The sequence below is a fragment of the Tamandua tetradactyla genome, chromosome 3 (genome assembly GCF_023851605.1).
Source record: "Tamandua tetradactyla isolate mTamTet1 chromosome 3, mTamTet1.pri, whole genome shotgun sequence".
NCBI classification, from domain to species: domain Eukaryota; kingdom Metazoa; phylum Chordata; class Mammalia; order Pilosa; family Myrmecophagidae; genus Tamandua; species Tamandua tetradactyla.
In genome coordinates, this window is record NC_135329.1 from 17,986,619 (window position 1) to 18,010,508 (window position 23,890).

Consider the following 23,890-nt stretch of genomic DNA (forward strand, 5'->3'; position numbering starts at 1 on the left):
AGCTCCAAAGTACATGAGGCAAACACTGGCAAAACTAAAGGGAATTAATAGATATTTCAAGAATAATAGTGGAATTTTTTTTTGAGTTTGAAATAATGGTTTATTGAGACTTCAATACACCCCTCTACTCTATAAATAGAATAACCAGAGGATCAACAAGGAAATGAGAACTTTAATGAGACCTCATAGACATATAGATTTTACACCCCAAAACACCAGGCTTAGAGAGAGAGAGTGGCCACATCTGAGCAACTAAAGAGATTCCCTGGAAGCAACTCTTAGGCATAGTTTAAGTCTTAGCTTCTCCACTGAAGAAATAAGTTTCATAAGGGCAATCCTTAAAATTAAGGGCGTGGCCTATTTTCGTGGGAGTCTCTAATGTTTGAGAAAGCACCAGGGGTTTTCCATATGGGAAAGTTGAATCATTCTACATTTTTCTCCAGGAAATGTACCAGCATTCTCAAGGGAATGTACCAACACTTTTTAATTATCAGCCCACCACAGTCTGGGATGTATCCAGTTATTATATTAATCTATACAGAATTACAAGCCCTCATTCCTGTTTTGGGCTTTATGTGTTTGGGTTATTTAAATGAGCTATCCAAACAGGTTGACTTAGATTGTGTGTTATAGAAAATTTAGGTTCTAGACACAATAAACCTCTCTTTGATCTCATATAGTAGGTGAAGCTCTAGAGTACATACTATATTACCTTTTGCCCTGTATTCTGATTTACCTTAGTCCCAGTCAGAGTGTCTTTATCTCTAATTGAAGCCTGATCTCTTTTTTGTTTACTTTAATTGTTACCATATTTAGCAACACTGACTTTCAGAGCTGCAGAACTCCAGTCTTAGGTGTCACAGAGATACTCAAAGTTCTAGGAAAATTCCAGTTTATACACATTTAGCTAGTGTCTCAGAATCTAGAAATGCAACTTCAGACTAAGTATGGCTACTATAAGAGCCTACAATCTAGGCTGCAATTTTCTTTTAAGTATTTTTTGAAAGAGACCATATCATATTTGTTCTTTCGTTTCTGGCTTATTTTTCATGACACATGGTCCCCAAAGTTCATTCACTTCTTTGTGTGCCTCACAGGATCATTTGTTTTGTAGCCACATAGTATTCCATCATTCATATATATATATATCAAAGTTCCCCTTTCAGCTTCTCAGTCATTGAATCCTTTGGCCCCCTCCATCCATTGAGCATCATGGATAATGTCCAAAATAAACAAACCATGTCTTACAGTGTCCTCATTTAGTTGTACAATCAGCAGCACTCTCAATTTTAGACAAATTTCATTGGACCAAAGAGACAAAGAACCTATAAACACAGCTTCACCAGATATCAAATCAAACCCTGCCCAATCTCTAGTCCCTCCCCCCTGTCAACTGTTTACCCCTGGTATTGCTGCAGTGCTGTTGCTGTCTTCCTGTTAACTATAAGCCATATTATACTAATAAGCCATGCAATATTAGTTTTCCTTCTTTACTCCTCAATTTATTTACTCTTTGTACAAGAACAAACCTTTGAAGGAGTTCATGCAAGAACTTATTTGTAATTATAGAGTTGATCAGTAGGATACATAGCACTATACATACCTTTTCAATCATATTCACCTTCAATATGGCAATGTTACTTATAACACTACTAATTAGCTACCATCACTTCTATCTGTTCCTTTACATTTAAGTTCAATTTCATTGGGTAAAATTTCCTCCATCTCTAGCTTCTGTGAACCCCTAGGTAGCCTATATCCTACAGTGTAAACTTGGAGATTAACTTTATCAGAGTCATAATAGCGAAATCATACTGTGCTAACCTATTTCACTCAGCATTATGTCCTCAAGGTTCATCCATGTTATCACATGCTTTGGGACCTCATTTCATCTTCCTGCTGCCTAATATCCCATCATATGTATATTCCATATTTTGTTTATCCACTAGTCCATTGATGAGCACTTGGATTGTATCCATCTTTTGGCAATTGTGAACAGTGCCTCTATGAATATCAGTGTGCAAATGTCTGTTCATGTCACTACTTTTAGCTCTTCTGGGTATATACTGAGTATTCGTATTGCCACGTTGTAGGGCAACTAGATATTTAGTTTTCTGGGGAACCGCCAAACTGTCTTCCATAGCGGTTGTACCATTATACATTCCCACTAGCAGTGAATAAGTGTTCCAATTTCTCCACTTCCTTTCCAACTTTGTAGTTGTCTGTTTGTTTAATAGCAGCCATTCTTATAGGTGTGAGGTGATAACTCATTGTAGTCTTGATTTGCATTTCTCTTATAGCTAATGAAGATGAACATCTCTTCATGTGCTTTTTAGTCATTTGTATTTCTCTTTGGAAAAATATTTATTCATGCACTTTGCTTATTTTATAATTGGGTTGTTCATTCTTTTGTTGTTAAGTTATATGATTTCTTTATATACATAGTATCTCAAACCTTTATCTGGTATGTGGCTTCCAAATATTTCCTTCCATTGAGTTCTCTGCCTCTTTACCTTTTTGACAAGGTCCTTTGTGGCACAGAAGCTTTTGATTATAAGGAGTTCCCACTTATTTTTTTCTTTCATTGCTTGTGCTTTGGGTGTAAAGTTTTAGAAGCTACCGCCTGTTACTGGGTCTTGAATACGTATCCCTATATTTTCTTCTAGAAATTTTGTGGTACTAGCTCTTATATTTAGGTCTTTGATGCATTTTGAATTAATTTTTGTATAGGGTGTAAGGTAGGGGTCCTTGTTCATTCTTTTGGCTATTGATATCCAGTTCTCCCATCCCCATTTATTGAAAAGACTATTCTGTCCCAGGTCAGTGGGTTTGGGTCCTTATCAAAGATTAGCTGGCCATAAATTTGGTGGGCTGTCTCTGTACTCTCAATTCAATTTCACTGATCAATATTTATATCTTTGTGCCAGTACCAAGCTGTTGTGACCACTGTGGTTCTATAGCAAGCTTTAAAGTCAGGAAGTGTTAGTCCTCTCATTTTGCTCTTCTTTTTTAGGATATCTTTAGCTATTCAAGGTCTCATTCCCTTCCAAATAAATTTGATAATTAGCTTTTCCAAATCTTCAGTTTGTTGGAATTTGATTGGTATTACATTGAATCTGTATCAATTTTGGTAGAATTGACATCTTGACGATATTCAACCATCCTATCCATGACCATGGAATGTCTTTCCATCTATTTAGATCTTCTTTGGTTTCTTTCAGCAATTTTTATAGTTTTCTGTATACAAGTCCTTGACATCCATGGTTAAGCTTATTCCTAGATACTTGATTCATTTGGTTGCTATTTTGAATGGAATTTTTTCCTTACCTGTCTCCTCAATTATATCATAATCTGTGTATAGAAACATTACTAATTTTTGTACATTAATTTTGTACCCCGCCACTTTGTTGAATTTGTTTATTAGCTAAAATAGATTTGTCATAGATTTCTCAGGGTTATCTAAGTATAGGATCATGTTGTCTGCAAATAATGAAAGTTTTATTTCTTCCTTTCCTATTTGGATGCCTTTTGTTTCTTTCTCCTGCCTGATCGCTTTAGCTAGGACTTCTCTTGACTTTCTCAAAGAACCAGAATAATAATGGTGACAGTGGCCATCTTGTCTTATTCCCAATCTCAGAGGGGATGCTTTCATTCTCTCACAGTTAAGTATGATGCTGGCTGTGGGTTTTTCATACATACCCTTTATGATATTGAGGAAGTATCTTTTGATTCCTATCTTTTGAAATGTTTTTATCAGAAAAGGATGCTGAATTTTGTTGAATGCTTTAAATCAATATGATCATGTGATTTTCCCCTTTCAATTTGTTAATGTACTGTATTATGTTGATTGATTTTCTTATGTTGAGCCACCCTTGCATTCCTGGTATAAACCCTATTGGTTGTGATGCATAATTCTTTGAATATGTCATTGAATTTGATTTGCTAATATTCTATTGAGAACTTTTGCATCTATGTTCATTAGGGAGATTGGTCTGTAGTTTTCCTTTCTTGTAGCTTCTTCATCCAGTTTTGGTATTAGAGTGATGTTAGCTTCATTAGTTAGGTAGTGTTCCCTCCTCTTCAATTTTTTGGAAGAGTTTGAGCATGACTGAATGTTTAGTTCTTTTTGGAATGTTTGATAAAATTCCTCCATGAAGCCCTTTGGTCCTGGGCTTTTCTTTGTAGGAAGTTTTTTGATGACTGATTAAATCTCTTTACTTGTAATTGGTTGGGATCTTCTATTTCTTCTCGAGTCGTTGTAAGTAGTTTGTGTGTTTCTAGGAATTAGTCCATTTCATCTAAGCAGTCTAATTTGTTGGCATACAGTATTCGTTCATGATTTTAAAAATTTCTTCAGGATCCATAGTAATGACTGCCCTCTCCTTTCTCATTTTGTTTATTTGCATCCTCCCTCTTTTTTTCTTTGTCATCTTAGTTAGGGATCCATTTATTGTATCAATTTTCTCAAAGAACCAACTTTTGGTTTTGTTGATTCTACCTTATTTTCTCTAGTTAATTTATTTCTGCTTTGATCTTTGTTATTTCTCTTATTTGCTTTGGGGTTAGCTTGCCGTTCTTTCTCTAATTTTTCCAGGTAAGCAGTTAAGTCCTCGATCTTTGCTGGTTCTTGTTTTTTAATACAGGCATTTAGGGCAATAAATTTCCCTCTCAGCACTGCCTTTGCCACATCCCATAAGTTCTGATATGTTGTATTCTCATTTTCATTCATCTCCAGATACTTACCAATTTCTCTAGCAATTTCTTCTTTGACCCACTAATTATTTAAGTGTATTGTTTAATCTCCATATATTTGTGATAGTTCTGGTTCTTTGGTGATTATTAATTTCCAGCTTCATTCCATTGTGACCTGAAAAAAGTGCTCTGGATAATTTCAATCTTTTTAAATTTATAAAGACCTGTTTTGTGTCATAGCAGATGATCTATCTACAAAATGTTCCATGAGCACTAGAGAAGAATTTTTTATCCTAGTGTTTTGGGGTGCAACGATTTATATGTCTACGAGGTCTCATTCACTTATTGCATTGTTTAAGTTCTCATTTCCTTGTTGAGCCTCTGGTTATTCTATCTATGGTAGAGAGAGGTGTATTGAAATCTCCCACTATTGTTGTTTAAACATCTATAGTTCATTTAAAGTCTATTTTATCTATATTAGTATAGCCACTCCTGCTTTTGGTTACAGCTTGCATAGAACATCATTTTTCTTTCTTTCACTTTCAAACCATTTGTGTCCTTGGGTCTAAGATGCATCTCTTGTAAACAGCATATAGATAGATTATATTTTTAAGTCCATTCTGCCAATCTGTATCTTTTAATTGGCGAGTTTAGTTGGTTAACATTCAGAGTTATTACTGTAAAAGCTTTTTTTAAAAAAACTTTTTTTTGTTGTATACTATACCATATATACAAAGAAAGAAATAAAAAAGCAATAGTTTTCAAAGCACTCCCCCCAAAGTGGTTACAGGATAGATCCCAGGGTTTGTCATGGGCTACCATATGATCCTCTCATATTTTTCCTTCTACCTGCTCCAGGATATAGGAGGCTAGAGGGCTTAAGTACTTTTTTATTATCACAACCAACTCTTTTTTCCTTTTTTTTGCAGGTGAACAATAACATATATACAAAAAAGCTATAAATTTCCAAGCACAGCTCCACAATTAGTTGTAGAACATATTTTAGACTTTGACATGGATTATAATTTCACAATTTTAGGTTTTTACTTCTACCTGCTCTAAAATACTGGAATTCTAAAAGAGATATCATTTTAATGATTCAGCATTCATATTCAATTGTTAAATCCTATATTTTGTATATAATTCCACCATCACCTTTGATCTTTCCATACCTCTCATTGGGGTTATTTGGGCTATGGCAATTCTAAATTTTTGATATTGGAAGTGTCTGTCACTAGTATGGAGTAGGGAGATGGAACTATCTGATGTTATGGAGAGGCTGGGCTAGGTTTTAGGACTTATCTGGACCAGGGACCCATCTGGAGGCTGTAGGTTTCTGGCAAGTTACTCTAGTGCCTGGAACCCTTGTGGAATCTTATATATTGCCCTAGATGTTCCTTAGGAGTGGCTGGAGTGGTCCTGGTTGGGTGTTGGCAGGTTATGATAGTAACTATATGAAGCTTATGAAAGAGCAACCTCCAGAGTAGCCTCTTGACTCTATTTGAACTCTCTCTGCCACTGATACTTTATTAATTGCACTTCTTTTTTCCCCACTTGGTCAGGATGTAATTGTTGACCCCACGGTGTCAGGTCTGGATTCATCCCTGGGAGTCCTCTCCTATGTTGCCAGGAAGACTTTCACCCCTGGATGTCATGTCCCACATAGGGGGGAGGGCAATGATCTCACTTGCAGAGTTGGGCTTAGAGAGACTGAGGCCACATCTGAGCAACAATAGAGGTCCTTCAGAAGTAACTGTTAGGCATGCCTATAGGTAGTCTAACCTTCTAAGCTACCTACATAAGCTTCACAAAAGCAAGCCTCATGATCGAGGGCATGGCCTATTGATTTGTGTAGTTGTGAAATTTGATTAGATTGAGATGTGACTCCACTCATTCAAGGTGGGCCTTGATAGTTTACAGGAGTCCTTAGGGGAGACATTACGAAGGAAGCTTAGATGCTTGCAGTGCTGACAGAGAGAGCAGATGCACATGAGACCCAGATATTTGGAGATGCCAGAATAAAATGCCGCTGGGGAAGCTGCTGGAAACCAGAAGCCAAGGTGCCAGTCATGTGCCTTCTCAGCTGAAACAGGTGTTCCAGACCCATTGGCCTTTCTTGAGTCAAGATATCTTTCTCTGGATGCCCTAGTTTGGACATTTTTATGGCCTTAGAACTGAAAACGTGCAACTTAGTAAATTCACTTTTCATAAGCTGTTTCAGGGTGGGCCACAGTGGCTCAGCAGGCAAAGTTCTCACCTGCCATGCTGGAGACCCAGGTTTGATTCCTGGTGCCTGCCCATGCCAAAAAATACAAAACAAAACACCCCCCGCCCCCGCCGGAAAAAACCATATGGATAGAAAAAGCAGTTCCATTTCTAGTATATTGCATTCTGGCAGTATTAACAAACCAATACCCCCTAGATTTCATAATCTTATAATATTCTTATGGTAGTTGAGTTACCAGATCTTCACAGTGGGGCCTCTGTTCTCATGTTATTTTCATTTCTGAGAGTAAACTATACAAATCTTCTGACATTTTTTTCCAAAAAGGCAACATAGGCAGATCAGAAGTTATCTTGACTTAAGTGGGTAATCTGTATTGGAACCTGCTCATGATGGGGCACCCATCTAATGGGTCTCCACACCCACAGGGCAATGATATTTTGGGTGTTTCCTCTTGTTTCAGCTGTGAGCATGGAGCCCTATAGATAATAAGCCTTAGCACACATCTCTCAAGTGAAGGAGTTCCTTCTCCGCTCTAAAATTCTGTACATTTTATAAGGGAAGAATACTGTTATCATGATTTTGACTGAGAGAGTATTTTCTATGCTTCCCAAGAATTCAGATCCAAGTGTGGGTGGGGGCATGAGAATTTGCAGTCACTTGCTGGTGTAGTTTCTGGAGGTGGCTAAGGCCAGGGTCTTGATGTGAACAGTGTGGTCACTGGAGCTGCATAACCCCCAGAAAAACATGTTTTTAAAGTTAAGTCATTCCTGTGGGTGTAAACCCAGTATAAGTAGGATCTTTTGATGAAGCTACTTCAGTTATAGCTTTTTTATATATATATACTTGAGGTGTGGTGCACCTCAACTGGGATTGATTTTTTTGTTTAACCTTTTTTATTGTATAACATAGCATATATATAAAGCAAAGAAATAAAAAAGCAATAGTTTTCACAGCACTGTTTAATAACTGTTTACAGAGTTTGTCATGGGCTACCACATGATCCTCTCATATTTTTCCTCCTAGCTGCTCCAGAATATAGGAGGCTAGAGGGCTTAAATACTTTATTATCATAATCTACTTTCTTTTCCTTCTTTCTTTGTGAACAATAACATATATACGAAAAAGCTATAAATTTCCAAGCACAGCACCACAATTAGTTGTAGAACATATTTTAGACTTTGACATGGGTTATAATTTCACAATTTTAGGTTTTTACTTCTAGCTGCTCTAAAATACTGGAGACTATAAGAGATATCATTTTAATGATTCAGCATTCATATTCAATTGTTAAATCCTATCTCTTATATATAATTCCACCATCACCTTTGATCTTTCCATACCTCTCATTGGGGTTGTTTGGGCTATGGCAAATTCTAAATTTTTGATATTGGAAGTGTCTGTCACTAGTATGGAGTAGGGAGATGGAACTATCTGATGTTCTGGAGAGGCTGGGCTAGGTTTCAGGACTTATCTGGACCAGGGACCCATCTGGAGGCTGTAGGTTTCCAGCAAGTTAACTCTAGTGCATTTGGGATTGATCTTAATCCTATTATTGGGATACTTTCTAAGAGAATGAAATTCACACAGGGAAAAAAAAAGCCACATAAGCATGAAGCTGAAAGCAACAAAACCTGAAAGAGAAGGGAGAGAGCAGCACACACCACCATGTGCTTTGCCATGTGGCAGAGGAGCCAAGGATCACTAACAGCTGGTCTTCAAGGAAGAAAACATTGCTTTAGGGATGCCTTGATTTGGTCATTTTTCTGGACTCTAACCACGAGCGAATACACTCCCATTGTTAAAGTCAAACCATTTCATGATATTTGCTTTGAGCAGCCTGGGCAACTAAAACAGACAGTTTATCAAAAACATTAATCTGGATCCAGCTAAATTGACAGGGCCAGAGGGACACGAAACAAAGGAAGGATTTCCTCCTTCATGACTGTTTTTCCTTCTCGGTTTCGCTCATCATCTTCCTGCTTCAAATGTCGTGAGAGAGAACAAGTCTCTGTGGATGATCTGGGAGTGGTGTTATTAGGTCCTTTCAGAAAAAAGATATTTGGATAACAGAAGAGGAAGAAAGGAATGTTGTCAAATTCCCATCCAAAGTGTTTATGACCTTAGAGGTACCTGTATATGACAAGGCCAGAGCTGAGCCAAAAAAAAAGGCTGAAGTTGTGACTCTAATGAACAAGTGTCCCGAGAAATAACTACATACATGAACAAATATCGTTTCTGCTTCGATTGCTTTTAAACTCATAATAATTTTCATGTTATTAACTAATGAATACTTTCCATATGCCAGGTAGATTGTTATGTGCTTTGGATGCATTACTTCTTTTAATATTCACTACAATCCTCTGAGGTAGATATTACTTAGTTCTGTTTAGGGATATGAAACTGAGGTAGAAAGGTTAAGTAGCTTGCCTAATACCACAGAGCTGGCAGCTTCTTTTGACTCTGAAACTCATTCCATTCAGCCTATTATGCTATACTGCCTTGCTTATGACATTTATCATATTCTGCCTCATTCAGTAGTTTTTCATCCAAGTCTTAGATTATTATGAGTCTCTTGGGGGTATTTATCTTATTTTTCTTTGGCTAACTTGAGATGCTTTACACACAGCAGGCAAATAGTATTTGGCTATTGATTTAAGTAAGCAGCCTGGTGTTGTGGACTGAACATCAGAGACTTTATATTATTTTTCTCCCCAATTTTTAAATTTTGAACATCTGAAAACTCATTGAAAAGTTTCAAGAATAGTGCTATGAACACCCATATACGTTTCATCTAGATCTTCCAATTCTTAACATACGTCACATTTACTTTTCCGGTCTCCCTTTCTCTTTTCCTGGACCATTTGAGAGTTATGTTGCAGACCACGCTATTTTACTACTACACACTTCAGTACTAATCTTTAAAAGCAGACATTTCTCTATAATCCAAATACTATTATTACCCAGAAATACTTTACATTGTTATGATACTAATATATGTTCTATATTCAAATTTCCCCATTTCCCTAATTAACCCAGTAAGGTTCCTTATTCATCTTTTTAAATTCAGGGGCCAATTTAGGACCAAGCATAGCTTTTAGTGTCCTGTCCTTCTTTTGTCTCCTATAGTCTAGAACAGTTAACCAGACTTTAAAAAAGAAAATTTTCATGACATTTACGTTTTTTAAGAGAATTGTTTTTTAGATTATACCTCCGTTAGGATTTGTCTGATTGTTTCTTTATGAATGACACGTTACACACTTTTGGCAAAAATATTACCTTTGCACTTTTTTCTGTGTATCCCATCACGGGGCACATGATGCCAGTCTGTTCCATCCCTGGGGATACTGAGTTTGATCACTTGGTTAAGGGTGATTTCTTTGGTGTAAAGGTATCCTTTTGTCTTTGTAATTTACTCTGTAATTTACAGGGTGATACTTCGAAACTGTAGGAATATCAATAGTCCACTCTCCATGGAAAATTTTTGCCCAAATCAGTTGTTAGTATGGTGGTTCCAACGCGGCCATTTACTATTTCTCCATAATTTCTTCCACATTCATTAGTTGGTATTCTTCTGTAAAGAACGTTCCCTTGCTTCTCCTCCCCTCCTTGGTTTTTAATCTACCGTTACTCGTGTGGCCTTGAATAAGTCACTTACCCCTCGGGACTTCTATTTTCTCATCTTTAAGATGAGCTGACCTAAGGGTCACATTTTCCAATTCTAGTCAGTGTGAGATGGGATTCCCATAAAGATCTGCAAGACATCCCCCAAGAATGAAACGGTCATGGCCTGGCGTGCCAGGCCACTACATCCATCTGCAGAGGAACCCCACATCCTCTTCTAGCGGATTTTAACTAGTGACCTCGAGGCGTTCACGCGACAGTCAACCCCTTCCAGGGCTAATAGGTGCGGTCCCCGGGCCTTTCCAGCACCGCGTCAACCCCCACCTCCCAGACACCTGCGCGCCGAGCCCTCCTGCGCACGCGCACACACGAAGCCAGACAGTTGGTGGTGTTTGTTCGCCCCAGCTGTTCTGCTCCTCATCCAGGCTGGCCGCGAGCGAGCCCTGCACGACACTGCGGCGCAAACGCGGTGCGGGACGGGAGTAGGGACGCGCAGGCGCCGCGGTGGGCGTGAGGTCGCGCAGGCGCGGACGGCGTTGGTTTGAAGAAGACCTTCAGCGTTGCCCGGGTGGATCCGAGACAGGCCCTGTAGGAGGTGAGGCGGGGCCGAAGCCGTGGGCCGGCTCGACCAGCGAAAGGGCCACGGGAGCGGTGGGTCGCGACAAAGCAGGGACCCGACGAGAGACGGACCTAACGGAGGGATAGGGAAGGAGAGAGCAGTCTAACGGGGCGTGATTGTGGCGCCGGCCAGGCGGGGCAGAGGAGAGCAGAAGGGGGCGGTGGTCCCTGTCAGAGACCTTGCTCTCCTTGCCGCCTCAGGTCCTGCGCGCTCTCTGTGGAAGAGGTGGTGCTCCGAGAGCAGAGCCTTGATCTTCCCCTCTTGCTAGTGTGCGGACAGGACTTTCTTTCCAGGAGTCAGGCTAGAAAGGAGGTTGGTTCCTAGGGAAGTTGAATCGTCGAACCTCAATCCCACCCCACCTCCGCCCCCAGCTTCCTCTCTGGAATAGTTGTCAAACATCTCGGCAACTATTCCGCTCCTTATGTCCAAAGAGTGTACGTGCAGCTTAAAAAGGACAAACGAGGAACAAAAGGAGCGCTATACTTAATGTCGTGTTAGTGATTGGGTAAAGCAGTATTACCTAGTTAACGCCTTCCCCCCCCTCTGTCTGCATGTAATGCAATACCAGTGTAATGTGCATATCAACAAACAAGAAGCGCATTTTATAGAGCTAATAGAAATATGTGACTATAGCTTTACTCTCGTGTAACATGAAGTTTCTGTGTCTCCTTGATTTTTTGCTTGATCATACCAGTAAGACATTTTCCATTAGAATCATGGACCAGAAGAAGTAAGCTTGAACTGGGCAGAATTGAGAATAGTTAGTAAACTACACCAGCTAACGTCTTTTGCAAATTATTTGGCAGTGGTTTTGAATAATAAGGAAAAATACTAAAAGACAAATAGTAGTTAGTACCCACATGTGTTTGGTGCTTCTAAACATTAACCAGTCTCTCGGGAGTAGATGAAAAACCAGATATGAAAAGCCTTAACATTTCTACTTGAATATATAGTGCCTGCTTTTCTATGCTTACCTCCCAAATTAGAGTTCTGACAAAATTTCAACAGATACCAGCATAATTTGTGATTAAAAAGAGTAATATCATCAAAATGAAATTGGAACTGTACTAAAAAAAAGTCTAGAATCGATCATTTGAGTACAAGGGATTGAATTGTAAAATAACTGTTCTGTAAGTAGACTATGAAACCCTATGGCTTAGAGCCTAGTTTTATTATGATATGAGTCAGTATATTTATATTGATATATTTGATAGGTTTAGGTTACAGAGTAATTTTAAATGAATTGCCAATTGATAAGTGTATTTTAAATGTATGCCATGTGCAGGTATGATGGTATGGGCAGAAATTTAGCAGAAAATTTAATTAAGAGTTAGGCTATCTAGAAGTAAATATTAGTTTGAATGTATAGGTAGTTCAGGCATAGGAACTGCAAATGCTAGCTGGTGCTCTGGTATAATAATCAGGCTAATGGGCCTGCTTGAGTGGTTCTGGATTTGGTTAGACATGGCTTTTGAGTTTACACGACTTGACAGAACAGAAACAACTGCAGAAAAACATTTCCCATTATAGAAAGAGGGCAAAGGAATGATATATTTGGCAGTGTTGATAGTGCTGAGAATTTGATATGAGGGTCAAGGTGAAAAGTTGGCTGAATCCTAAATAGGCAAGATAGAAAGCCAAGGCACCTTGGGTTTTGAAGGCTTTCACCTTAGGCTTTATACCAATTGTTGGTAAACTGATTGCTCCAGGTAGAATCCATTCTACTTCTGGTTAGTAAGTATGATTCTTGACTTCATTTTAAAAAGGGCTTTGAGAAACAGCATATTCTGGCTGAATCCATTTCATTTAGTATGGTAAATTCTTATTTTAAGAACTGAATTTCATCTTAATAATAATGTTAACCCTGAGGTTTTGATTGTATCTATTCTTAGAATTCTTTAAAAAATTTACCTCGTTGGCTCACATACGCTTTGGCTTCTATAATAGCCTGAAAAATGTTTTACTGAGATGAATTTGGGAAGTCCATTTTAACAAAGCATCTCCTTCAGGCTGTGAGAACTTTTTTTTTCTTTGGAAATGCAATCAGAAAAATGACCTCTGTGACTTGTGGGAAAACCCTTTTATTCCAGTGTTCTGGAAAGCTCTTTCTTTTTAAGGAGTAAAATGCCTTCTCTTAATCTGATTGCATAAGGGTATAAGCTTTAATGATGCAAAGGAAGAGACTGTATACCTTTTCTCACTATGGCTGAATAAATACTAAATGGTTATTTTTATTCCTTTGATCCCATTTTTCCTTGTAAGATATGTGTAACACACCGACTTACTGTGACCTAGGAAAGGCTGCCAAAGATGTCTTCAACAAAGGATATGGTAAATACGCTATTGTAAATTTCCACCTTGGGGAGTTTGAGGTCAGTGTTGAATTCCTACTATGTGCAAGATACTGTACTAGTAAAATAAGAGTAAGACAACATTAACCTACTTCACAAGATTTAAGGGGATAACATGTTATTAGACTTCATTTCTTAGGAATAGAGTCCCTTACAAGCAATACAAGCAATTTTATGTATACATACATACATAGGTAATATAAAATAATATAAATCAATAATATCTGTGTCTCCCTTGGCTAGCCCTGGGGGCAGTCAAGGCAGGGTATAATTTTTGTGTCCCTTCAAATATTGGTTGTGTTTTCATAAGAGTGAAGGTGCGGCTTTTTACTTCTTTGGAGCAACATATTCTTTGATCCCAAAAAGAAATTTATTTTTAGTTTTAAAACAATTAAATTCTTAATTTCCTGTGCTATGCACGTTTGATTTATTCGTTAGCTAGTAATGTTAATTGTATATATTAAGCTTGTATATTTATCAACATAATATTGGTTCTTGGAATGGTACATATTGCTTTCATTTACTTGTTCTTTAACTTCTATATTTAAAGTAAGGCTTTATTCAGTTTGGGGGCTTAAATTATATATAAGTTATTTGGTTATTGAAATTATACTAAATTTATTTGGTTATTTTTCATTATCATGGAAATTTATGTTTCCACATGGAAGGACTATTTTCTTAATTTCTGAGTTGCAAAAATGAGTGGATGTCACATTTTGTTCATTACTGTGTTTTTGTGTGTGTGTGTCTAGGGTTTGGTATGGTCAAAATTGATCTGAAAACCAAGTCTTGTAGTGGAGTGGTGAGTACTTAATATATATATATATTTTTTGGGGGGGTGGGGCTACTTGGGCCAGGAACCTAATATTTTTTTTAATAGATGTAGCATAATTAACTTAAAAGAACCTGTTTAAAAATCATTGTTCACTCTATGTGAAACACCCTACGTTTGATACTGTTCTATCTTCCCTCAGCTTTGACCTACTCTCTAATTTCAGTGATCATTCTTACTCAGCCAATTGAACCCATTGACAATTAGGTCGAATTTTTTAGGGGACCCTATATATTTGTCATAATAAGAGTGTTCAGAGTCTTACTTTCAGAAGATACAGAATATGCATTTTTGACCCATGTCAAAGTGTCCTGTAGTCACTAAAAACTATTTCTATTATAATAGGTTCATGCAAGTTTTATTGCCCTTTTACAAAAAATAATTTTAGTCTTTTTATGATTGTTGAAACATGTAGAAAAAAAGTGCATGCAGATGATTATTCTACAGTTTTTAGCCATGTTCATAAAGTCTTACAGGAAGTTAAGAACTAGTAAAGGATGTGGTGGTATATTTTGAGAGGAGTCATTAGCCAGAGCTTTCATTCACTAGATCTCAGCAAATAGATTATGTTTACCCCATTCTCTGATTTATCCTCATTGGACACATCTTTTTTTGATATTTATTTAATCAAATACAAGTTTTATTTCTGGATATAGAAATTTACTTAGAAGGACAGGAGGCATGTGGAAATCCTATGACACTTTTTCTCTCAGTCTGTATAATCCTGATTTGTCTCTATCATTCTTTCCCTGAGTTTCTCTAGTGTATATATTTATTTTTGCCTTCCTTGCTAAGGTGGGCATATTATATGTACGATTCTGTTAAAATAGAAAACTTATGCTCATTTTGGATAGAGTTTCAGAATTTGTTCAAGTTAGGTTCATGTCATTAAAGTCATCAACTAAAATTTTATCTCCCTTTCATGCTGCTGTGGTTTGGGACTATTCATTCAGATGGTAAGGAAAAAAGCATATTTGTGTGCTTGCTGTTATGGCTTGCTTTTGGTCTCTGGTTTGGATTTAGGACAGGTTTCCTCCATTGATCCAAATTTCTTAGTTTGTACCTTGATGCTTTTATCATATGCCATCTATTTAAGAGTAACATTTTTGTGATTGTTTTCTTGCTTACTAGCATTTAATGTAGAGCTGTAGATGTTACATGCATGTGTATTTTGCACCTGATTGACCTAATTATGAAATTAAACAGAAGCTGAAACAGTTGGGATCCTGGAACTCAGAAAAATCCTAGCCTTCTCTTTTAGATTTGTACCTCTGGTATTTACGTTTTTTGAAAGATCTTCAAACTAAGAAATGGTGATGGTAACAAGGCAAAAATGTGGAATATAATACTTCTTAACCTTAATTTTATGCATAAAGTTACCCTAACCACAAAATTGAGGTTTATATTTGCTACAGTTGTCAAGTGTGTAAAAGGTAAACTGGATAGTGGGATTTACTAAAAGAAAATGACTGTCATATTTAAAACATTATGTGAACTATAAAACTTGACTAGCATTTTATCATTTTTAGTAAGGCCTTGCCCTAAATGTGTAGCATGATATTCTCTTTTAAAGCTTTCTGTCTGGTGTTGATAAACAGATCATATGTTTCCAGTTGTTTCATTAGCCTGTAGAACTAGTTAAGGCAGCAGGATATTTGTTAAAGGGAGGCTTCATATTGCAGGCAGTGAAAACTGTTGAGAGTTGGCAGCATTTCATTACTGTTGGCAGTAGTTCAGAAATATTCCTTAAAAACAGAGCCAGTCAAAATGCTTTTGCTTGACAGTTTATAGATTGATAGTGACAGGTGTTAACTCTTGCTTCCCCTTAGAAGGAAATGTATTTCCAATTGTTTATCGCATGACTAAAAGGACACTTACCTAAGGAAGAGGGTATATTTTAGGGCATTCATAGTAACTGTTTGATAGAAAGCACTAAACTGGGGAAGCAAGAGAAAAGAGGAATAAATTATAACATTCCTTTTTTTCTCACATGGGCAGGCACCGGGAATTGCACCCGGGTCTCTGGCATGGCAGGCGAGAACTTTGCCTGCTGAGCCACCGTGACCCAGCCTATAACATTCCATTTTGTAGTGAAAAATGCACACATACTTTAAAATATTGAAATTGTTTATGTTGAAAGTTTTGAACATAGTCTTGTGGACAAAAGCAATAAAATTTCAACCCTATTACAATGGAGGAAGAAGGCTGTAGTACTTCTAGTGTTTTGGGATGTTTAAGGACTTTTAAATGAACTAATGATTTGAAAGATCTGGTGGAGAACTATAATATTTTTCAAGTCATGGAAGTTAAATGTTTAAGATTTGATATTTTTGTCTTTTTAGAGAAGGATTTATTTGTTTATTATTATTATTTTTTGGGTGCATGGTCTGGGAATCAAAGCTGGGTCTCATGCATGGAAGGCGAGCATTCTACCCCTGAACCACCCATGCACCCAGGCATTTATTTTTAGTAAAGATACTTATTTAAATCGAGATTTAAGATTTCAATTTAGTAAGAGAGTAAATGTAACAAGAAATACCATTAAGACAGGTGGAATAATGGAAAGACGTAAAACTAGTTAAAATGTTTAGAGACTGAAAAGAAGGAAGGAAAGCAGGAAATAAGTTACTGTAGAGTACTAGGGAATGCAAAGGAAATTATATTGCTTTCTGGTGCATTGAACATTACTTTCTTAAATGATTTTTTTTCTATTTGATGAGCTAATTTTAAGGTAATTATATTTTTTCCTGTTTACCAGGAATTTTCTACTTCTGGTCATGCTTACACTGATACAGGAAAAGCATCAGGCAACCTAGAGACCAAATATAAGATCTGTAACTATGGACTTACCTTCACCCAAAAATGGAACACAGACAATACTCTTGGGACAGAAATCTCTTTGGAGAATAAGGTATGAAAAAACATTAGAAGTTATTTGTTGGTTAAACATATCTTGCAGATTCAAAGATGAACAAATGCTAGATATAACCTGAACAAGATGTTACAACCTATCAGTAGCTATATATTTTTTTCTGTGTATGGCCTTATTTGATGTTTTATGTTTCTAGAAAAGAAGGCTTTGTTTGTAAGTACACTAATGATGACATTACATCTTTGTTCTCCCGTTTTACTTATTCTGCTCATACTTGTTCTTTTATACAGCTGAGCCTCTCTTGGGTAGTCTAAACTAGTGGTGATTTTTTTTTTATATTCGTTGCAAAACTGAGTACACAGAAAAATGTTTCTAAAACATTCTGTAATGTTTAAAAGAGAAAGTCGATCATATAGACAGTTCAAAAGCCAGTGACCATTTATAAGATTCCACAAGGGTTCCAGGCACTAGAGTAACTTGCCAGAAACCTACAACCTCGAGATGGGTCCCTGGTCCAGATAAGTCCTGAAACCTAGCCCAGCCTCTCCAGAACATCAGATAGTTCCATCTCCCTACTCCATACTAGTGACAGACACTTCCAATATCAAAAATTTAGAATTGCCATAGCCCAAACAACCCCAATGAGAGGTTTGGAAAGATCAAAGGTGATGGTGAAATTATACATAAAAGATAGGATTTAACAATTGAATATGAATGCTAAATCATTAAATTGGTATCTGTTTTAGTCTCCAGTAGTTTAGAGCAGCTAGATGTAAAAACCTAAAATTGTGAAATTGTAACCCATGTCAAAGACTGAAATATGTTCTACAAATAATTGTGGTGCCGTGCTTGGAAATTTATAGCTTTTTTTGTATGTATGTTATTGTTTACAAGAAAAGAAGGAAAAAAGAGTCGATTGTGATGATAAAAAAGTATTTAAGCCCTCTAGCCTCCTATATTCTGGAGCAGCTAGAAGGAAAAATATGAGAGGATTGTATGGTAGTCCATGACAAACTCTGGGATCTATCCTGTAACTGCTTTTTGAAGAGTGCTTGAAAACTATTGCTTTTTATTTTCATTGCTTTGTATATATGTTATACTATACAATAAAAAAGTTAAAAAAAAAAAGCCAGTACCCACTGTGTTTAGTGCACTGGCTTTTGAACTGTCTACATACACATTACCATATATAGATATATAATCATGCATAGCTGAATAAATTACCTTGGTTGGCTTGGTGAATGCCAGGTTATCACATTACAACAGTTTTAAGAGAATATCAAGATTATTTTGTATTAGAATTTTGTTGTTTGTACTGCGACTTATGTTAGTTGTTGTAATAGGATTTGATTTATAAATTTTAACCTGTTTTTGAGTGCGAGAATCATGGTGAAGTCTGGGAGAAAGGATAAAGTGAAGGATGGGAAGGTAATTTATTATATAATTTAATGTCTGGGTTTCTTTTATGATTTCCATTTTTTTTTTGTTTTTTTTGTTACATAGGTCGTTAGAGGAAACTTAATAGTCAGTTTCTTAAGTTGAAAAGATAATTGAAATTTACCAACTTGTTAATTTTAAATCTTTATTTTTCAGTTGGCTGAAGGGTTGAAAGTGACTCTTGATACCATATTTGTACCGAACACAGGGTAATTATCAAACTCGGTTTTCTGAAATGTTTCTGTAGCCTGAAGAGATAGAAAGCTTTAGAATAGGGAGTGCAATTAAAAGCTAACAGGCAGGAAGAGCTTAAGAAGTTGCTGTTAGTAACACTAGGGACTTTGTGCTTATAGTGAAGATAAAGGAAGACTCATTTGAGGTAAGATGAAATTTAGATGTGAAAATTGAAAAGATGAACACAAAATTATAAATCTGTTTCAAAGAGGTATAGAGTAGAAAAAGTTTAGGACCTAGAAGGATCTGAGACCATAGTTATTTCTTATACTGTGTTCTAAAGATCATGGATGTGGTGTTCTGCTGAGAAGTTAATTTCTTAAGAAGAATATAATCTCTTGGTTCTAGAGTAGTTCTACTATTGCTTGCTTTCTTAGCCTCTATAAATCCCAAAACTTCTCTGCCTCAATTTCCTCATCTGTAAAGTGTGGATAGTTCTGCCTAAGAGGCTGATGTTACATAAAGGACAAAGATGCTAGGTAAATGCAAGGTGGCATGTCTTTTCACCTATAACAATAGATTGTATCTTTCCTGCCACATACTGCAGTTTTCTTTAGGACAAATATTCTCATAAAAGGCCTAGTTGGAACAAGACAAGGACTATTAAAAATTGATTTAGTGTTTTTAATACTGTCCTTCAAAAAAATACACTTCTGACCATGATAGGTTAATAATAGAGAAGTGTGTTGGATGTTATATTTTGTGGTATTTGGGCATTTGGACATATTTAAAAGAGATTTGATCTCTTGTATGTCTGTGTATATATATCTTCAGATTATTAATTTGGTGCTGATATACCTTATTCCTTCTTATATTCTACTTTTCTTCATGCCTTTATAAAATTAGTGCTGAAATATCCTATAATTTGAATTTATAATCAGTAATAGGTAGAAATTACACATACATTTGTAAACCTAACAAAATTACATTTGTAGAGCTAAGTCATTTGAATCATTTTTACAGTATATATACAGTCTACCAAAATAATATTTAAATTGGGGGAGAGAAGGTCTTTAAAAATTCCTGGAAGGTAGTAGAAACTCATGTTGTTTTCATCATTTTTGTTGTTTGTTTTTTACAGAAAGAAGAGTGGGAAATTAAAGGCCTCCTATAAACGGGATTGTTTCAGTTTTGGCAGTAATGTTGATATAGATTTTTCTGGACCAACCATCTATGGCTGGGCTGTATTGGCCCTTGAAGGTTGGCTTGCCGGCTATCAAATGAGTTTTGACACAGCCAAATCCAAATTGTCACAGAATAATTTCGCCCTTGGTTATAAGGCTGCAGACTTCCAGCTGCACACTCATGTGTGAGTGTTTATAATTCATTCCTTCTTTAGTTACAGTGCAGTCTCCCAGAAGGATGGTAGTCATTAGCCTGTTGGGAAAAGTAAAAGTGATGGTACTAGCATTTGCTAAGCCTTGGTGGATACCCAACCTCATTATACTATTTTCATTGTCAGCAAAACAAGTACAAGGAGATTAGTTGTACTTGGTGCCTAGTACTGTGCTGCTGGCAGTTACTGGTCTCTCGGTCTTTACTCCAGACTTCATAGAAGCTCTAGAATCTGTAGATGAACCACTGCCAGCTGTCCAAGCAAGATTGGTAAAATCTCTAGTTGCACATGGGATCTTTGTATAGATAGTCTTACCATTTGTTTCCATATCATAAAAATGGTACAAACTAGATATTTATAAATTTTCCCTGTATCTTGAAAACAGGAATGATGGCACTGAATTTGGGGGTTCTGTATACCAGAAGGTTAATGAGAAGATCGAAACGTCAATAAATGTTGCTTGGACAGCTGGCAGTAACAACACCCATTTTGGTATTGCTGCTAAATACAAAAAAGGAGGGCATAGGTCATCTCCTGATATAAGGGATCCTTTGGCAATATATGTTCCAATTTCCTCTGATGCCCTACACATCTTGGTGGTGTCTGGAAGCAGGTCTGTTTTGATCACCAAGAACAACCATCAAATTGATCTCAGCGTCCTGGAACATCCCCAGTGATGCTGTAGAAGTTTTCAGGTACCCTTGGTCAGCACCCAGCCAATCCCAGCTACCCCTAATACATTCAGAAGTAGCAATTATGGGATTAAATTATGTAGTCCGAAACTTATTGACTGACTGAATTTGAATTTTTAAATTATATTGTATGTTTAGGTCTACTGGGAACTGCCATTGTATAAAAAAGCAAAAGTAAAGGGTGAGCTGTGTTTTTGAAGTGGTGTAGGTTGCTGTCTGCTAGACATTCTAATTCATTTCTGGTGTCTAAAGCAAAGTTAAGCAAAGTTAGACACAAAGAGGCGTTGAAATTAATGAAACGGTTTTACCAAGAAAACTATGAAATCTTAAGGGTTAACTTCTGGGATGCTTTGAAGCAAAAATTTATACACTTCTCTGGAGCAGCGTAGGTATTGTAGAGAGGGTGCTTTTTAACTCTAGTACTATATTATAGATGAAATCCTGAATCGGCTTTATTCCTGAACTTGTATCTCTCTATATTTTTTTTGTGTTTTTTTGCAGAATCTTTATTGAATTCTACTTTGAAGTTTCTAAATTCTATGAAAATCTCATAGAGACCTTTAGGTCATATTTGCTTGAGGTGTCTGCCTTTGTGCATGACTGAATGTGTCTAAGAAATTTACATCATGTTCAGGACCCATGTAAATGAATCAAGTGTTATTATGTTTGAATTAGTGCTTATAAATTGCCTAACTGGATTTAGTTCCTTATTTGTTAGAAAGTAATTTATGCTAGGAGTTTGCTAAAATCTCTAGTTGCACGTGGGATCTTTGTATAGATAGTCTTACCATTTGTTTCCATATCATAAAAATGGTACAAACTAGATATTTATAAATTTTCCCTGTATCTTGAAAACAGGAATGATGGCACTGAATTTGGGGGTTCTATATACCAGAAGGTTAATGAGAAGATTGAAACGTCAATAAATCTTGCTTGGACAGCTGGCAGTAACAACACCCGTTTTGGCATTGCTGCTAAATACAAGCTGGATTGTAGGACTTCTCTATCTGTAAGAATATACTACCAGATTGGATCTGCTCTTAGGGTTTTATCTGGGTTGTAAATGAATGTTGTGTTATGGTTGTTTGCATCCTTACTAACTTTCATGGGCTAGCTCATTGTATAGTGAAAATAGTATTTAACTGAAGTCAGAAAAGGTGGGTTCTAGTCCTAGCACCTTGGTGTTTTTGACGAATTTGTCTGAGGCCTTTAAGCAGGTATTTTCAAGGTTCATGCCATCTCTACCACCCGTACTGACTTCTTAGAGATTTATCTTTTTGTTTACTAAATTTTCAGTTTTAGTAAGTACAGAGTAGTCCTGAGGTGTTTTAGCTTTGGAAACCTGGTGCATGAAGTGGTGGTTGTGTTGGACTTACATATTATTGAATTGACAGTTTTCTAACTATTTTTATTCCATCTCCTAATCTTAGGCTAAAGTAAATAATGCCAGCCTGATTGGACTTGGTTATACTCAGACCCTACGACCAGGTATGTAAAGGAATTAATGACAGTAAGGTTGGGTAGAAGGGGATAGAGTAATATGAAATAATCTTTATTGTAGGTTGATTCAGAGCACTGTATAACACCTGGTTGTTCAGCCAGAAAGTGAAACAGATTAAATATTTTTGCTTAGAAAATATTTATGTATCTTTAACTGTAATTTTGGTCACTCTGGCTTGTAAATTTGGTTGATCATTTATTGCTTTTAACCCTGAACTCCAAATCAAGTTTGTCATGAACATGCTTTACTTATGGCAGAGCAGATGATTATAGATAGTCCTATGTAGATTTAGTCATATGCTTGTAACTCTTATACCCTGCTATAGTCCATGCCATTGACTCCATCCATTTTTTCAAGAACATTCAGATTTGATTGTAATACCTGTTATAAATGACTGTGGTGTTTTTTTCTTTCTAGGAGTCAAACTGACCCTGTCAGCTTTAATTGATGGAAAGAACTTCAATGCAGGAGGTCACAAGGTTGGGTTGGGATTTGAACTAGAGGCTTAATATGGTTTTAAGTATAGAGTATCCGATTTATCCCTGGAGATGAAGAGAAGTGAACCTGCTGTTTTGGCCTTAAAATTCTTCTGTGAAATTTCAAAAGTGTGAACTTTTTATTCTTCCAAAGAATTGTAATCCTCCCTACACTGAAGTCTAGAGATTGCAAGTCCATCCTAAGGGAGGTACTTGAAGGCATGCATGGAAATTGTCATGTTTGTGCCACATTTCAGTTCAGTTCCTCAGTGTTATTTTAAATGTGTTCCTCAATGACAGTGTATGTCATGTTATAAAGGAAATGACCTGATCCTCCGGTTTGTACATTACGTCCTGCATGTCCCACACCACTTTTTCATGACCTTTTAATATATTGGTCTCTGTGCTGTAGTGGAATCTTTGGTTTTGCATCAGAGTAAAATAAATCCATCACATTTGAAACATTAATTGCTCATATGACTTGCTAGTGGTGGTTTTCTTATATTTTACGTGATTTTTTTGTTTTGAAAAATATTTTAATGTGCGGGATTTGTGTCCAGATTTAGTATGTCTTTACAAGGAGTCAAACTGAAAGGCTTTGGTTCCCTTTATGCTGTTGCTTGTCCATTTCACCTTGTTTACCTCATGCTTTTATTGCTCTCATGCAGTCAGGCTGGGCAGAAGCATATCTGTTGAGGTTCTTTGCTTCTTATTTAGTGTGATAGGTTAGTATTGTCTTGGTAGTTTTGTGAAGCTGCTGAAAAGAGCAAGAAAAAGGGTAAAGAAAAGAGTACAATCAGGGAAATACCATAAGGAAGAGATATGGATAGGATGACTCCCAAACTAGAAGATGATATACCTTCTTTGGGGCCTCAGAAAAATATGTTTGATTACTAGAGCTAGAAAAATTTTAACCAAAGAATGGAAGCATCAGTTTAGAAAAGAAATGAGCAGATCATAATAGCCTCAAGACTTACTGATAAATCATCTTTCTAAAAAT

The 23,890-nt window shown here is 36.7% G+C and overlaps 2 protein-coding genes across 4 annotated transcripts in view; one reads left to right on the forward strand and one right to left on the reverse strand.

The window, feature by feature from the left end:
• The window catches only part of DKK4 (dickkopf Wnt signaling pathway inhibitor 4), a 32,458-nt gene extending 21,458 nt beyond the window's left edge, over positions 1–11,000 (reverse strand). Inside the window, exon 1 of the mRNA XM_077152624.1 lies at positions 10,575–11,000. The gene's annotated coding sequence lies outside the window, so the exon portion shown is untranslated. The remainder of the gene's footprint in view (positions 1–10,574) is intronic.
• Positions 10,922–23,358, forward strand: VDAC3 (voltage dependent anion channel 3). 3 transcript variants are annotated; one of them, XM_077152620.1, is made up of 9 exons: positions 10,928–11,135; positions 13,422–13,490; positions 14,263–14,312; positions 17,101–17,253; positions 18,808–18,860; positions 19,967–20,194; positions 21,772–21,922; positions 22,344–22,401; positions 22,832–23,358. In XM_077152620.1, the coding sequence occupies exons 2-9, from the start codon at positions 13,424–13,426 to the stop codon at positions 22,921–22,923; spliced, it is 852 nt and encodes a 283-aa protein (XP_077008735.1). In that variant the 5' UTR covers positions 10,928–11,135; positions 13,422–13,423; the 3' UTR covers positions 22,924–23,358. The 3 variants fall into 3 exon arrangements, with proteins under 3 accessions (XP_077008736.1, XP_077008735.1, XP_077008737.1); XM_077152622.1 differs by lacking the exon at positions 10,928–11,135 and having other exon boundaries at positions 13,431–13,531; XM_077152621.1 differs by lacking the exons at positions 21,772–21,922; positions 22,344–22,401; positions 22,832–23,358 and adding an exon at positions 20,607–20,913 and having other exon boundaries at positions 10,922–11,135.
• The last annotated feature ends 532 nt before the right edge of the window (positions 23,359–23,890 follow it).

Coding starts and splice junctions, on each gene's coding strand:
- VDAC3 (XM_077152620.1), top strand. CDS start 13,424: ATGTGTAACACACCGACTTACTGTGACCTAGGAAAGGCTGCCAAAGAT. Junction 21,923..22,343: donor ATTGTAGGACTTCTCTATCT/GTAAGAATATAC, acceptor TCCTAATCTTAG/GCTAAAGTAAATAATGCCAG. Junction 22,402..22,831: donor TACTCAGACCCTACGACCAG/GTATGTAAAGGA, acceptor TTTTCTTTCTAG/GAGTCAAACTGACCCTGTCA.